The 16,800-nt window shown below is 31.9% G+C and overlaps 1 protein-coding gene across 2 annotated transcripts; it reads right to left on the bottom strand.

Annotated features, from left to right (window-relative positions):
• Window positions 1-382: 382 nt before the first annotated feature.
• Window positions 383-14,308, bottom strand: LOC139481391 (uncharacterized). Of its 2 annotated transcripts, none has more exons than XM_071264701.1 (2): window positions 14,206-14,308; window positions 383-3,819 (listed from the first exon to the last, which is right to left on the bottom strand). In XM_071264701.1, exon 2 carries the CDS (start codon window positions 3,800-3,802, stop codon window positions 1,727-1,729), a length of 2,076 nt encoding a protein of 691 aa, XP_071120802.1. In that variant the 5' UTR covers window positions 3,803-3,819; window positions 14,206-14,308; the 3' UTR covers window positions 383-1,726. The 2 variants fall into 2 exon arrangements, with proteins under 2 accessions (XP_071120802.1, XP_071120803.1); XM_071264702.1 differs by lacking the exon at window positions 14,206-14,308 and adding an exon at window positions 10,754-10,876.
• Window positions 14,309-16,800: the final 2,492 nt, after the last annotated feature.

Here is a 16,800-nt window from a genome sequence, read left to right as displayed (position 1 = left end):
TAAAAAATTGAAAACAACAGTTTTATATGTTCATGCGTCCGAAGCGCTTTCCTGGATTTACCTTCATCAGGAACGCTAAAAGCCAAACATTTGAAATCCGAAGATGTACAAGTACCAAACCCGTTGATGAGAAACTATATGACAAAAAATACCCAAAATAAATAGCCAAATTCATCTAAAGTCAACTTTGCATGAGGGAGTTGAACCCTTAGTTTCTTAATAATTTCAAAATTTATAAACGGATAATTTTAGAAATATTGTTAAATCATGTCAGTACTGGAGTAGTGACTAAGCTGTGCCATGGTTGTTACCAATGTTGACTTGAGTTTGTAGTTCAGTGGTTGTTGCTTGTTTCATATTAGTTTTTCGTTGATAATTTTGATTATAGCTCTTCATCTTTTATTTAAGCTTTGGATTTCAAATATTTGGCCACGAGCATCACTGAAGAGACATATTTTGTCGAAATGCGCATCTGGTGCAACAAAATTGGTACCGTTGATTTTATTGTACATCAATTAGGCCTTAAGCTTTTCTCATTTAGTTTGTTTTACATTTGTCATTTTTGGTCCTTTTATGGATGACTATGCGGTATAGGCTTTTCTTATTGTCGAAGGCTGTACGGAGACCTATATATTTGGTCTCTTGTGGAGAGTTGTCTCATTGGCAATCTTATCACATCTTCTTTCTATATTCACAGAAAGACATCAATGACTGATATCATTAATGAGCCATGTTTTATTCATGTTCGCAGTACTACCACTGACAAAACAATGTTGATGAGATTGTTTAAAGTCAGGAAAATAGAATTTTAATTCCATAGAGGTCATCTTTAACCCACCTTCCAAATATTCTTTTTTTTTGTTTTTTTGTTTTTTTTTTTTATTATTCTTTTATTTTTTGCATGTTGTTGTTCGGTTAACTTTATCTTGTATTCCCATTCTGTTAGAAATAAACTCATCATAGATACCAGGAATAAAATTTAATGTTTACGCCATACGCGCGTTTCGTCTACAAAAGACTCATCCGTGACGCTCGAATCAAAATTGTTCTAAAGGCCAAATAAAGTACGAAGTTGAAGAGCATTGAGGACCAAAAATGATGATAGGCTAGAGTTTTAAATATTATCTATTAATGTTAAGTTTTTTTTCCTCCAGTTCGATATTATCTTTTCACATTTTTTTAGCTGTTTACCAGTATTCATTTTTTTATTCTTGACTGTTATAATTAAAGTAAAAGCCAAGCCTTTTAATTTTATCAGTTTTCTAATTTCTCATTTACAATTTATCGCTACTTTGTTTAAGTTTCCTAAACCAAAATCCTTCTGTTTAATTGTAACCCTGAGAAACTACCAAAAGTTTCAATTATATTCATTACTAAACTAACATCTTTTGATGATTTAAGAAATAAAATTGCATCATCTGCTAGTTAACATATTTTTAGTGAGCAATCTTTTTTCACCTCTACACATTTGAGGTTACTATTTTGTCCTAATTTAATGGCCATAATGTCATCTACCAATACCAAGACTAAATAAGAAATCGGACAATCTTGACGAATTCTGCAAAACATATTAAAACCGCAGGACATCCAACCATTGTTAAGTATACATCCTTTTAATGTCTGTGTACATTGGTTGAATCCGTCTTATAAAACATCTTTTAAAGCCAAATTTTCCAACGTTTCTGACATAAAGTGGTGAGTATTGTTATATTAACAATTAGTCACATCAGAACTTCAGATATTCTTCAAGAATAATCCAAGGATCTTGAATAGATGTTGGACTATAATTGTTCAAGGGTTTCGTTCCCATTTCGTATTGTCTTCGTATTTTTTGTAGCTTTTTCACATATCTGAATTGCCTTGAACGATCTGACACAAAAGCTTTTTTGTGGTAATTTTCTGCTTCCACCAAATCACCCATCAGATAGTAAGCAATACCAAGAAGTGTGTAACATTCTGCTTTCATAACATGAGTACCAATATTGTTATTGGTTTCAATTAATGTTTTTAGATTATTTAATGACTGTGAACATTTTTGAGTCTGCTCTAACTTTAGTGAACACATAAAACGTATAAAAAATGTGTACACAATCGGAGGTTTCTGAATATATCTCTTGTATTCTACTTCTGGTTTCATTTCATCGGGAATTAAAAACGAGCCACGATAAAAATCGTTCGGCTCCATTGAATAAGCTATGTGTATATCGCTCAAGTCAATAGTATGACATCCCCTTGGTAAATAGTCGATGGTAAACTTATCCTCACTGTAATACAGTTTCTCTTGTTTCGCTTCCTTTATCTTGCATAATACGTAGTCAGTTATTTTTAGTGAAACTGAATATCTACCTATGCAATAATAGAATGTAGCTAAAACGTTCCATCCTGATACGGCATCGCTTCGTACTCCTAAGATAACAAATGGTAATATCTCTTTAAGTTTTTGATAATGTAGTTTATTACCACCACCAGTCACATCGTCAGAGGTAAAACGGGTACCAACGCCTCGACACATTGTACTGAATAAACACTTGAATATAAACCGGTCGGGTTTTTGTTTGAGTAGCTCAAAACTATTAACCAATACCTGCATAGGCATAAGTATGTATGTGAGGATAGCCTGACCATCTAGAAGCATAAATCTTACTTCATTAAGACTGGAAAGATTGGCGGAACATTTGGCACAGTCAACCATGTCAGTTTCACTTAATGCAGGCAAAATGTTTTGGGATACATTTACATATAGAGGCACAAGGAAGAAGACAGACATAAAACCTGACGAAGCAAGACATGCAGGGTATTTTTTATACAACTGAACTATTTTTGTTTTCAAATCCACCCACTCGGGTAAAGTGACTCTATGTTCAAGCATATTCCTTTCTGTTATAAAATAATGCGGCAAGCTATCATACTTAACATAGTATTCCAGTCGTTTAAGGCATTCTAGAAAGCAATTCATAAAGTTATGCGGTGTCCATTCTGTGACCCCAATTTCTTCTGAAATCCAAAAAACAACCGTCTTTAAAAAATAAGAACATAGAAGTTCTTTGAATTGACAATTGTTTTCAATTAAGTCTTTCAATGCTATTTTTAAAAGAGCATAAACCATAAGTTGGGTATGGGTAAAAGAAAACACTAGCAGTATTTCAGCTACTGTAAATGCAGCTCGCCATTCTATATCTTCATTTGGTGACAGCTTGTAGCCTATTGGAACAAACCAGACCCCACTATCAATAATTATCTTTTGCATTGGTGCTGTTGGCCAATGTCGTTTTCTTCCTACCCATTCCTGTGCTTGTTTAATGAATGATATGCACTTTATCCCAACAGTAAAGTCTTGTGTTTCATTACTTGTAGACATACATGGCCCATGTAGATTGGCAATGTTACATGCACTATAGTCTTTGTTAACAAAAAGTATCTGCTCCATCATTTTACTACTAGAAAGAAAGAATTTATGTCCGATTTTCTTTAACCACGCATCTGAATATGTGAAACTACTACACAGCTCTAACTGTGCAAAGCCTGGTCTGGTATCAGAAGATCTCATTACAAATTTGTTAGAACCAACATTTTTGTTAGGTTGTTCAACAATGTGTATATCTTTAATCAAGACAATTGTATCTGTGTCACTGCCTTTCATCCTAAGACCTTCCCCTTTACTTCCACAGATGAACGGTGAGTGCGTTTTTGTTTTGCTCAAATAATTGTGTGTTAAATAATAAGTTCGTCTTGTTCTCACTGTATCTTCGGATCCAAGCTTGTTACTTAGAAAATTATATAGTCGCAGTGAAAGGTTTTCCATATTTACGGATAATGTGTCTAAAAAAGAAATGAATCTAAGGGTAGATAAATGTTCAATAAAATAATCATAGAAACACACATACTTTGACCTATAATGGTTTACTTTTACATATTGTGACTTAGATAGAGAGTTGTTTCATTGGCACTCGCACAAACACATTCTTTTATAATTCTATATAATATTGTGATCAGTGTAGAGAAGAGGTTGCTTTTACGTCTGATGTGCACTATCATTTAAAAAAAACAGTGCGACTTCAGAAATGTATATAAAAAAGGAACAAATATTACTTTAGTGTTGTCAAAATCAATTCTTTAAAATAAAATACCTATATTGTATATTGGTGAAAATTTACCATTTGATATAACGACTTTCACTATTTGCTTATTTTTTTTAGCATTAGAGTATCATTGACATAGCTAAACAGTAAAGTAATGTCATAAAAATGCTTGTCTAAATAAATGGTATTATAGAAAGTCTATATAAGAAAAGATCATGTTTGCTAAATCGAAAAAATATTTGGTCCCCAATTGTTTTTTGACTAGAAACCAATACTTTCTAAACATTTCTGGGTGTTATATTGTACGCACGGTTTCATGTTAAAGGACCACGATACATCAATTGTAAGATCATATCGTATGAAAATCGGTACACGTTTTGAAGCACATAAGACTCATCAGTCACGCTCAGATCAAAATAGTTAAACAGCCAAGCAAGTACAAAGTTGAAGAGCATTGAGGACCCAAACTTCCAAAATGTTGTGCCAAATACGGCTAAGGTAATCTATTCCTGGGATAAGAAAATCCTTAGTTTTTCGAAAAATTCTAAGTTTTGTAACAGGAAATTTGTAAAAATGACCATTTAAGTGATATTCATGTCAACACCGAAGTGCTGACTACTGGGCTGGTGATACCCTCGGGGACGTCCACCACCACAAATATCACACTTGTTTGCAATTACAGATTACCGACAATGCAACAACAAAATTGTTAGAACTAGACCTATATGTTTAAAACATGTAGTGGATGACGACATTTAAAAAAAAGACTTGAAAAGTAATGAACAAAGCTGATTTAGTTTAAGATAGAGAACTTCAAACAGTGAAAAATTACGCACCAAAACATGACTTAACTAATGGGGAAACAAAAAGCCTGAAGTTTCGAAAGACCTAATTTGGAATCGGCGCTTTAGAAGAAAGCAGTGATAGACATGATACATTTAGTATGTTAACAAAATAATAATTTCTACAAGTAAATTCTTTTAAATTGAATATGCAAAAAACAGGATTTTTCTTGTTCTCAAATAAGAATTAAAGCAATGATCAGGGAGCAACGCTATAAATGATATCCCTATAACTTTAATATGTCACATACACTCATAGTGTCGAAAATTACAAATGGTAGCTTTCTTTTAATTAAGAATTTCTTTTGTAAAAATGAAACAGTTTATGAAATAATCAGAATTGAGATCTTTCAAAGTTCTTCATATATGCTGTTTCTACAGTCCCTTAAAAGAGGGACGAAAGATACCAAAGGGACAGTCAAACTCATAAATCTAAAAGAAACTGACAACGCCATGGCTAAAAATGAAAAAGACAAACAGAAAAACAATAGTACTTACGACACAACATAGAAAACTAAAGAATAAACAACACGAACCACACCAAAAACTAGGGGTGATCTCAGGTGCTCCGGAAGGGTAAGCAGATCCTGCTCCACATGTGGCACCCGTCGTGTTGCTTATGTGATTACAAATCCGGTAAATAGTCTAATTCGGTAGGTCATATTCATGAAAGGGAAGGGGATTGTAGTTGCGACGTAAGGAACATATCCGATATCATTTGTGAAACGGTTATTCCATAACGGTCAACCAACTCGTGATGGCGTCCGTAAAATTTACGAAGGGATGATTTCAACTTCACCATTTGGAACTCTTGGTTTAATAGCTTCCTTGTGAGCAGCAAACCTCTATCAAGAAAATCATGATAGGAAATGCAAGCACGTATCAATTGGGAGATATATACCCCGTATGCAGGTGCTGCTGGAATGTTGCTACATAGAAATGGAAAGTTCACAATTGGAAAGCTGAAATCATCTCTTTTGTCGTAAAGTTTTGTTTTCAACCGACCCTCATTGTCAATTTCTAGATGTAAGTCAAGATATGAAGCCGACTTAACTGTATCTGTAGTATCCTTTATCTCTAGTTCGATTGGATAGATGCGTTCCACATAGTCACCAAATTTTGAATTGTTTAGTGAAAGAACATCATCTATATAGCAGAAAGTAGAGTTAAAGGATATTGCTAACTTCTTATCTTTCTTCCTAAGAAGTTCCTGCATGAAGTCAGCCTCATAATAATAAAGAAACAAGTCGGCGGGTAGAGGGGCACATTGCTGCTGAAATTATAGCTGCACAGGCAGCGTATTGAATTAAATGTTTGACGTAAACTACAACTCTTGATACCAATAATAGATCAGGCTTGCCAGAGTGTCATAAATCATCTTGACGTTTTTTTATATAGATTTTTGAATTTTGTTTGTTCTTAATATGTATATTTACTTTTAATTTTTTCAAATTTTTTATTAAAAAGGAGATGTGCAAAATATTTTCATGGTCAAATAAGCACCTACATTTATGTCAGCTTTTTTCCAACAAATAAAGCATCATAGGATTTTAGAATAGTACTGTATCCCTACTGTAAAAGGGATACAGTACTATACCACACTTGCACATAGAGTACTTATCATCATAAAATCTAAACATATATCACCATGGTGCTAAAAGGCCCTATAGAAAACCAAGTAAAATTCTTTATACAGATGTGAAAAGCTAGATACATAGATGTGTATCTATTTATTTGGTATGTTTGAGCTTTTGATTTTGCAATTAGCTTAGGAAAAAAGTTAAATCATAAAAATCCTCAAACATATCAAACGAATGGACAACAACTGTCATATTCCTGACTTGGTACATTCCGTTTAGAATTTTCCCAGGAGTTCGGTATTTTTTGTAATTTTACTTTTTACCGTAATTGTCCATTTCCCTATTGATATAATTTTAAGGAATCTGCACTAACCTATGTACATTAATACATGTAATGTAAGAGAATGTAAAATGATTGGGTACATGCACTTTGATTACTTGATTGATTTATGGTGTTGAACACCACATTCAGCACTTAGCTTTATCAAGGTTGCCATTGTATTGTGGGAAATCGTAGTACCAAGAGAAAAAAAATCGACCTTCGAACGGAACACTTGTTATCAGAAGATCAAAGTCTAGTGATCTTGCCACGAAGAGGTCTCAAACTCATTTTTTAAGTGTCGACGAGCTAGAACACTATACAAATTGACATGTATATATGTATTTGCTTCAATTATACATGTACATATGGGGGAGGAATCATTTAGTATTTAATGAATGGTAGAACAGAGCCCTTGTGTTATGTCACCAGTTACAGCTTCATATATGATAAGTAAGGTTAAGAAATTAAAACCAAATATATATAGAATAATAGGTAGTTTTGTTTTTGATACTGACTATATCATGTGGAATATCTAGACGAGCCCGTTAGGGCGAGTTGAGATATTCCATATAATATAGTCAGTATCAAAAACGAAACTACCTATTTTTCTGTTTATCGGTAATTATGACGTCGCACAATGTATTGCCCAATATTTTCAGTGATACAGCCAGTTCGTTGATACTCGGAAATATTAGGCAGTAAAATCAAAGGGAAAATATACGAATTACCGATAAATGATAGAAGCATCTGTATCTGAAATATTATATTTAGTAATTTGAAAAATACAACTAAAAAAATGCAATAAAACTTGAAAAAATCAAATTTTCTTTACATGGAAATGCCTAACAAAGTATATTTTCATTAATGAATATTAAATATGAGAAGGGTGTTGTACTAAACGTTGAGCTGCTTTCCCCTTCCGCAAAGAATAGGAGTACATCCCCACATCAAGTCCCTATTCATTCACATTGCGTATATATTATTTTGTTTCATACCTAGCATATTTTTGGCTCGAATCGCAATTATATCAATATGCATTTGTCTTTTGGGAGAATCTACTATGCTGTGCAGTCGGAAACCCGGTTGAAATAGAACAAAAGAATCGAAGCTCTTTGTTAGAGAAGGCGAAAAATGTGTACTGTATTGTTTGTTATAGTAACAACAATTTTAAAAGTTAATAGAAACAAACAAAATTACAATTTTCTTCTCAATTACGAGGTGTTTTATTTTAAAAACACAATTTGCACAAGTTTTCAATTTATCTAGTACATAGTTAAGCAGAACAATTAGATTTGAAGTCGACGACATGGGTATCTTTTAAGTTGGATGAAGAAAATGCATAACCTCCGATTTTTTTGAAAAAATTACCACGGACGGAAAACATACCAATCTATTAGTTCACAAATTTTCGTGTCTGCCCTTCCATTATGTGACTCAAGGAAAAATTCCAAAAAATTGGGTAACAATTGTATCGAAAAGAGAAAATCGGGTGCACCTTTTTATGTTAGGGCTTGTTTGAGTTGAATATTTTGTCTTGATATCGTACAAAGTAAGATTATTTCATACATCGTCTCGCTTCAGATTCTATTATTTTTATATATCAAAGCTACAGATTGACTTTATAACACAAAAAACAGCACTAAAAGATGAAATATATGGGTCAAGTGAAATACCCATCTAATGAGTCACAAAAACAGAGAAGGTGTGTTCGAATAGCTATTTGTTTACTGAAAGTACTTGACGACAGTCTTTTAAGTTGGATGATGAAAACGCATATCTTTGCAAAAATAAATTGTTTTGTGTGTGAAAACTAGGGTTTCTAGTCTTTATACTCTAAAAACAATCTAGTCTGCCCTTCCACGAAATATTTAATTAGATTTTTTTTAAATGTTTATAAATTTTCGAAAATTCCACCTGACAACCGATCAGACAATATTTTTAAGTTGAATCAATGCAGACAAGGTCATTAACTGATGCTTATTAGCTAGTTGAAACATTCGTCTTTTAAAATACAACTGCATATAAGGATCGTAATGGTGCAATTTGGATAAATTTATCGGTTTCCATGAGCAAAATTGGCATCGCGTCATCCCTGCAATGGCTTCCATTTCTACGATTGTGAAAATGAAATGGCGTAATTGTGAGATAATTCTGACGAAGTAGAATCCTGACTGTGTGTACATGTATGTACCATTCATTTTTTCAGAGTGGCAAACATTGAAATTGAAAATATAAAATCTTAAATCGAAACAGGTATGTTATATTAATATAGAATAAATTAAATATGTTAAACAAATGTAATGTAACATTTTTAAGGATGTTCCCGCAACAGTTATCTTTTCACTTCATTTTAGATGTCTTTAGTTTTAAACGCTTACATATGATTTTATTGTTTTATATTTTAAAAACAGTGCCATTTGGTCTTTTCTATTTAAATAGTCATTTTTGTCTATCAACTCATATGCAAAGCCTCCCATTGTATGTGATTACATTTTTACAATTGTAAACGGAATAATACTGTCATATTCCAACATATGCTAAATCTATTGATTGCATTTTTACGCAAATATTTTTCTGATATTCTGGAGCATAAAAGTATTGCTTTTAATATCTTGCATCTAATCTAAATTTCAAGATATTTCATCAACTTTTACTTTTATATAAATGTAATATCATTGGCTTTAAGAGAATAGGCATGATTAAATCAAATACCAATCGCAAAGCTCATACCAATGAGTGGCATTGTAAATGATCACATTTTAAAAAGTTTGAATTTGACGAAATTTTTAAAAGAGGAAAGATGCTGATTTTATTTATTGCAATTTTAGTATCATGATCAAAATATTCCGATAATATTCTTAAGTATTGACACTTTTTTCTTTCCTTAAATTCATAAGTTTAAGAGTCGATCAAATTTTAATTCTAAAACCTGTATTTCCAGTTTTGTATTGAACTCAGTTCATTGAACTGGAGGCATGATTAAATCAAATATATAACATATTTGTAAAACAATATCAGTCATGGTAATTTTTAAGTGGTTGTTCTGATTATTAATGAGTGGTTACATCCTTTAAAAGTATCTTTTTCACATTTAAATTTAATAGTCCATTATCGCTAACCAAATAATATAACATATTTTTAGATTTGTAGTCACTCTGCAGAATTAACCCCTGCACAAGTCATTATAAAAAGTCGCTCTTAAAAAACAATAGTCTATGTCCACACTTGTTTCAAAATAAATAAATTAGTCAAAGTATTCGAAAGACTGGTATCTGTTAATCTATCAACGTAACTTTTGTGTTGATATCTTAAACAGTAAAGTTGGTCGATGGCAAGTTGGGTACCATATGTTTAGAATTTATTCGCTTCAAACTTATTGAAATCATTAATACACACATTTTTGCAGTCTTAATATTATTTTTTTTCAAAAACTTTCATCAAACCAAGACCTTGTTTTCAGATAACATGCATAATCCCGAGGGTAATGGTCTAGTTAGAAAACAAATGTCGATACATTTAATTTCAGAATTTTCATTTGATCATAATACTAGCTATATCCAGGAAGGAATAAACGGTTTCAAAAAGTCATTAAAATTGCAATGTGGAAAGATTCCGATGGCTTAGTTAAATTCAAAATGATGTGTCTAGCGCTGAGGTTTAACGCTTTAAAACCAGGTTCAATCCACCATTTTCTACAATTGAAAATGCTTGTACCAAGTCGGGAATATGAATGTTGTTGTCCATTCGTTTGATGTGTTTTACCATTTGATTTTGCCATTTGATAAGCATGATTAGGGACTTTCAGTTTAGAATTTGCCTCGGAGTTTCAGTATTTATGTGATTTTACTTGTTATTTATACTAAGAATCAAACTTCAATGATCTAATAATAGCGTTTTGTCAATTTATCTTACATTACTGCAGACACTTACCTTATTATTATCATCCAGACGCTTTCAATTAACAATCAATTTAATAAAACAAAGTTGCAGGGCCTTGTTGACTTATATGACACAGGAAAATATACTATTATCAATCAAACATGTTTATAATCCACTAATTCTATAATAAAATTGTTATATATATTAAGTACACTTCAAGTACTTCTATAAAACCGGAAAAAACAAAGTTTTAAGATAATTGAAAATATTTCTATTAACCAATCATTGAGCTCAAAATTTGAGTTATACTATCAAATGATTTGTTACAAGTAAAGCACAGTAAATGATAAGAACGATAAGAGTAATTGAAGTACATTTAAACAAAACATATACAATGTCACTTAAAGCCACTGTGACCGGGAGAAAATACGTCTTCATACCTATTAGCACATAAGAGAACTTTTGGTAGATTTTTTTTAATCTTTGCTATTGTTCAAATTACATTGATATTTTCTAGAAGTTTTTCACGTTCTTCAAAGAGGGAGTGCAATAATTAAGATAAGTTTGAAGTAACAAACAAATTTCATCTCATCAGATAAGAGATAATTTTGAGTTTAGAATTTCAATAATACAGATGTAAAACCTTAATTGTTTCTTACTGAATAGGACATCTAAAAGGAGAAAATGTATTTCATCTGCGTTGTTACAAAGCTGATTCTTTCTGTTTTCAGATTTTATACTAATATGTCTCCTTTTTCAATTTCAAGGTCATGACAGCTCTAGTTCTCAATCTTGTAATTATTTGCCTTATTCATTTATATGGTCAACCAAAAAAATTATTTAAATTTTCTGTTAGTTCTTAATTCATTGCCTGACTTTATATTGGTACTCTTTTCAAAACTGCTTTCTAATCTATCATTTTTTTTTTCAAATTTTTTAATCAGAAAATTGTTACTTTTTTAAATATGGGTTTGTTTCCAGGTAGACTGGATTACAAACATATAATTCAGATATAGGACTTTAAGGCTATGTCAAACGTTTTCTATGCTAGATTTATATATATTATTGCCTCCCATATGATAATATTGAAGGTTCAATTTCTTTCATAAGATGAATCCATAATTTTATCACATTCATAATTACTTAAACAGTGTAGGAAGTGAACTTAGTTCCCTTCTACGTGCCATATTTGATGTTTTATGCTAACTTTAAGTGAAAATTCACAAAAGTAAGTATGAAATTTCTATACTACAAGACAATCAGTTTCTTTAAAAATAAAGTTATCCATATGTTTTTTGTTTCTTATAAAGTATATAATAAGCTAAATTTTTAGTGTCATACAACAAGATTGGTCGGATTATATGGTTATAAATATCAAATTACTAGGTTTTGGACTTTCCAGTGAAAAGCTCTTTTTTATTTGAAATTATCTTTCATTCCTTTAATATAGAATTATGTTTTAGCCTTTTGAACGATCCGATTTGCTGAACAAATTATTCGTGGATATGTGTAGTTCTGTTATCATTCTAAAATATGGTTTCCAAATGATATTTTAATTTTTTTTATGCAGTCCTGATTTGTTAAATACAAGAACCATGGTCTTTTTAGTGGTAGCTGTCTTTTTAAAATATTTGTAATTTCAAATAATTTATAAACACAATTCTAAAGTCCTTGGACAAATGATGATAAAGAACTACATCAACAGCATGGATTATAATATTTAAGTGATGTGTTAGATTAACATTCAGTCACATGTTCGGTCAAAGTAGGTTATCAAACATTGAATATATGTTGAAAGGGCAGGGGCCCAGAATTTCCCCATGTCATACGTCTTTTATTCTATTTGAAGAGGGTTGTCCTGTGTTGGTCCATATTAACACATGTTACTATGTTTAAATACTTCAAATACATATATGTTATAATGTCATAGATCTCTGTTCCAACACATATACATTTAAATTTATAACAAAATATGCAGATGAAAAACGGAATCAATGCACGCTTAAAATCTACAAAGCATGCATACAGATCGATAGGCTTTGAAATATGTTTTCACAATTTTTGTAATGATGCTTCCAACACAAACATATAGTCTTTGTGCAACATTCTTTAGTAAAACCAATCTGCTAACTTTTAATAATATCTTTATCTTTGTCAACCTGGTATTTAGAATTTGACTAAATAACTTGCATATGCTACCTACAATGATTATGCCCCTGTAGTTTGCTGGATCATGTTTTTAGCCAGATTTTACGGAAAAAAAATGTTTTATTGTTAATTATCCATTTTAAGATGGTGGCGTTCACTTTTCGCCATCTTAGAGTGTTTCAATTTGTTCGATTCACTCATGTATGTAACAACGCATTTGATTTTAACGACAGAAATCTCTGTATAACTGAAAAATATTATACAAGGGTTTTCGATATGATAAACTTGTCAAACAATTAATTTACCTAATTTTATTATCGGTACAAGGACATCATTTTTGATTATTAATCAACACGCAGACATCTTAAATATTTAGGTATTTCACATCCAATTTTTGGTAATATTCTACACAAAGCACAAATATGTCGTCTTTCACCTGAAAAGCTTACCAAACCTTTAAACAGACTTATTTATGAAGGATTAAGTTAAGATATTGGTGTCAGGTCATTAAAGATGGCATATTTTAAAATCAATATATGTCACTCATAGCGTCTTTGCATCGGAAATAACATATCTATTATAATGCCAGTTGCTGGCAAGATACAGGTTATGTTTTTTTCATATAGTTTATGATGTTATGATGGTCAAGATCTAATGGAAGTGATTACACTCAATTTTCATATGATGAAAACATAATATTTCAATCAGTTAAATTAAAATCTAGAGCTGTCATGTTAGTGTAGTTTTTTCGTCTTCTTAGTTTCTTCTGTTACCTTTTCTATCATCGGACTTGGATAGAGGTATATGGGGAAGGTTGAGATCTCACAAAGCATGTTTAGACGAGTCGCGTTTTTGCGCCTGTCCTAAGAAAGTAGCAGCTTGTCTTTGTCAATCTTCAACATTTAAAAAAATATTTTATTTTTTTGAGTTGGATATTCATTTTCACTGAACCAGTACAAATTTTTGTGCAAGGGCCAACTGAAGCCTGCATCCGCGTGCCAGATTTTCTCGCTGTGTGAGAGTTGTGTGACGACCTATTGGTAGCCGCTCTTTGGTCGGGTTGTTATCTATTTAACACATTTCCCATTTTCAATCTCAATTTTGCGATAACAAAACACAATGTTATGTCATATCCAATACAAATACAGTTAAATGTGTTTGAAATGTAATCAAACGTCAATCATTTACTTCTAGCTAATTGACATTATATGCAAAACGGGAACTGCACAGTTTAATTGAAGCTTTGAATATATGATTATATGATATGATCTCAAAGAAAAAGAAAAACATGCAGTTGAAATCAAACATTTTGCAAACATTGTCATCAATAAGTTACTTATCAGTTTTGTACTTACGTTATTTTCCTATCACTGAGTTGCAACACTATACATCCATCAACAGATATGTAGTATAAATTAATGAACAACGTCGGGAATGTGACCTATCAAAATAACTGACTGACGCATTGCAATACTATCCAGATGTAAAAAGTGGGTCTTAAAGGGGCCCTAGCTGTCAAATTCATGGTCACCGATTTGACTCAAATTCTCATATTTGATTTATAACAATGTAAAACATTTATCCAAACTATCAAAAGTCTAAAATAAACAGTTTACAGAGCATGGGGTAGATAATATATAGGTTCGTTTGTGCATGTGTATTTTAGTCCAGACGTCATCTAATTAATTACCTATCGATTTGACCTCAGATGACTATATAAGCGATGTAAACATAAATAAAGATATGAATAGATTAAAGCAACACATGCAATTGGATTTTTATAGGTCTGTTTGATTTTATTTTAAAGATTAAAAAAAGATGTTTCTCATTGTTTTTAACCGTATAAGAATGATTTTATGTTCATCGAATTAGTAATCAAATGATTTACCGTAGTTTCACTTTCATATTGTTGACATTCCTGTTCTTTAAATAACCAGTACACGTACAATGCATGCGTTGTCAATTTCTAGCTAGGGGTTAAATTGAAGTTCACATGAATACGGATTTAAAGAGGTCGACTCTTTCACTTGCAAGTGAATTACTAATTATCAATGTTTCTTACTGTAATTTGACAAAATTGAACCTTTTTGGCTGCAAAAAGCGAATTGTTATTTCACTATTTCACTTTCATTATTGATTGAACAGCAAAAAATCAAACTTTAGATTTTTTACATATCTCGTAGCTAGTACCTCTTTAAAGGTACCAGTACACATTTTGAATTATAAGTTAAGATAATGTGTAGATTTTAGTTTGTCTTTTGGCGTTTTTTTTTTTAATTTAAAGTAGAATGTTATAATGTTTTGTCGCAATTTTGTCTATTTAATAAATAAGAATGTAAAAGAGGGACGAAAGATACCAGAGGGACATTCAAACTCATAAATCGAAAATTAACTAACAAAGCTATGGCTAATAGGTACCAGGATTATAATTTATAACTCCAGATGCGCGTTTCGTCTACGTAAGACTCATCAGTGACGCTCATATCAAAACAGCCAAACAAGTACAAAGTTGAAGAGCAATGAGGATCCAAAATTCCAAAAGGTTGTGCAAAATATGGCTAAGGAAAGCAAAAAATGAAAAAGACAAACAGACAAACAAAAGTACACATGACACAACATATAAAACTAAAGAATAAGCAACACGAACCGCACCATAAACTGGGGGTGATCCCAGGCGCTCCAGAAGGGTAAGCAGATCCAGCTCCACATGTTGCAACCGTCGTGTTGCTCATGTTATAAAAAATCCGGTAAATAGTCAATTCGGTAGGTCACATTCATGAAAGGGAAGAAGATTATAGTGACGACTTGAGGAACATATCCGAAAAAAATCTGTGAAACGGTTATTCAATAACGGTCAACCAACTCGTGATGGCGTCCGTAAAATTTACGAAGGAATGATTTCAACTTCACCATTTGGAACTCTTTGTTTAATAGCTTGTCTTCCTTGTGAGCAGCAACCCTCTATCAAGAAAATCACGGGAATATCATATCAATTGGGAGATATATACCTCGTATGCAGGTGCTGCTGGAATGTTGCTACTTAGAAATGGAAAGTTCACAATTGGAAAGCTGAAATCATCTCGTCATAAAGTTTTGTTTTCAACCGATCCGCATTGTCAATTTCTAGATATAAGACAAGCTATGAGGCCGACTTAACTGTATCTGTTGTATCCTTTATCTCTAATTAGATCCGATAGATGCTTTCAACAGTCACCATATTTTGAATTATTCAGTGAGAGAACATAATCTATATAGCGGTAAGTTAAAGGATATTGCTAACTTCTTATCTTTCTTTCTAAGCACTTCCTGTATGAAGTCAGCCTCATAATAATAAAGAAACATGTCGGCAAGAAAAGGGGTACAATTGGTTCCCATTGGAATGCCGACAGTCTGTTGAAAAACACGTCCTCCAAACGTAACAAATATGTTATCAATTAAGAAATCAAACATCTTGATAATGTCAGATTCAGAGAACACCCCTTTTTTTTAAATCAGAGTGATCCTTTACAAAGTAGAATTTATCCCTCCCTATGAGATAGATATTTTCACCTGTTCACTGTTCGAATTCTTTTAGTAACTTATCTTTCTGATTTAAGTTTCATTCATATAACTATGCAGGATAACTTACTAAGTATACCAATGAAAGTCCTTTGAATAGTGTCTTTTTGTTGTTGGTATACACAACTAGCCCCACTTATGAATAGTACAAGTATGAATAGAGTTAAAGGCTACAAACTAGCCCCACTTACGAATAAAATAATTAAACTAAAATGTGTGTTGGCTTTCCAATTGGTCCCACTTATGAGAATGTTTGAAAGGCTTCCTTTTTTTTTTTGTTCTTTTCTTCTGCATAGTTGAAATAAAACAGATAAAAGGTTAGGAACAGCATTTTTGTGACGTGTTTGTCATGGTAAATATATGCAATTTTCTATAAAATAAGTCAAGAATCA

This window comes from Mytilus edulis, chromosome 7 (assembly GCF_963676685.1).
Source record: "Mytilus edulis chromosome 7, xbMytEdul2.2, whole genome shotgun sequence".
NCBI classification, from domain to species: domain Eukaryota; kingdom Metazoa; phylum Mollusca; class Bivalvia; order Mytilida; family Mytilidae; genus Mytilus; species Mytilus edulis.
Note: the sequence above shows the minus strand (reverse complement) of the source record. Positions and strands in the feature narration are given on the sequence as shown.

Coding starts and splice junctions, on each gene's coding strand:
- LOC139481391 (XM_071264701.1), bottom strand. CDS start 3,802: ATGGAAAACCTTTCACTGCGACTATATAATTTTCTAAGTAACAAGCTT.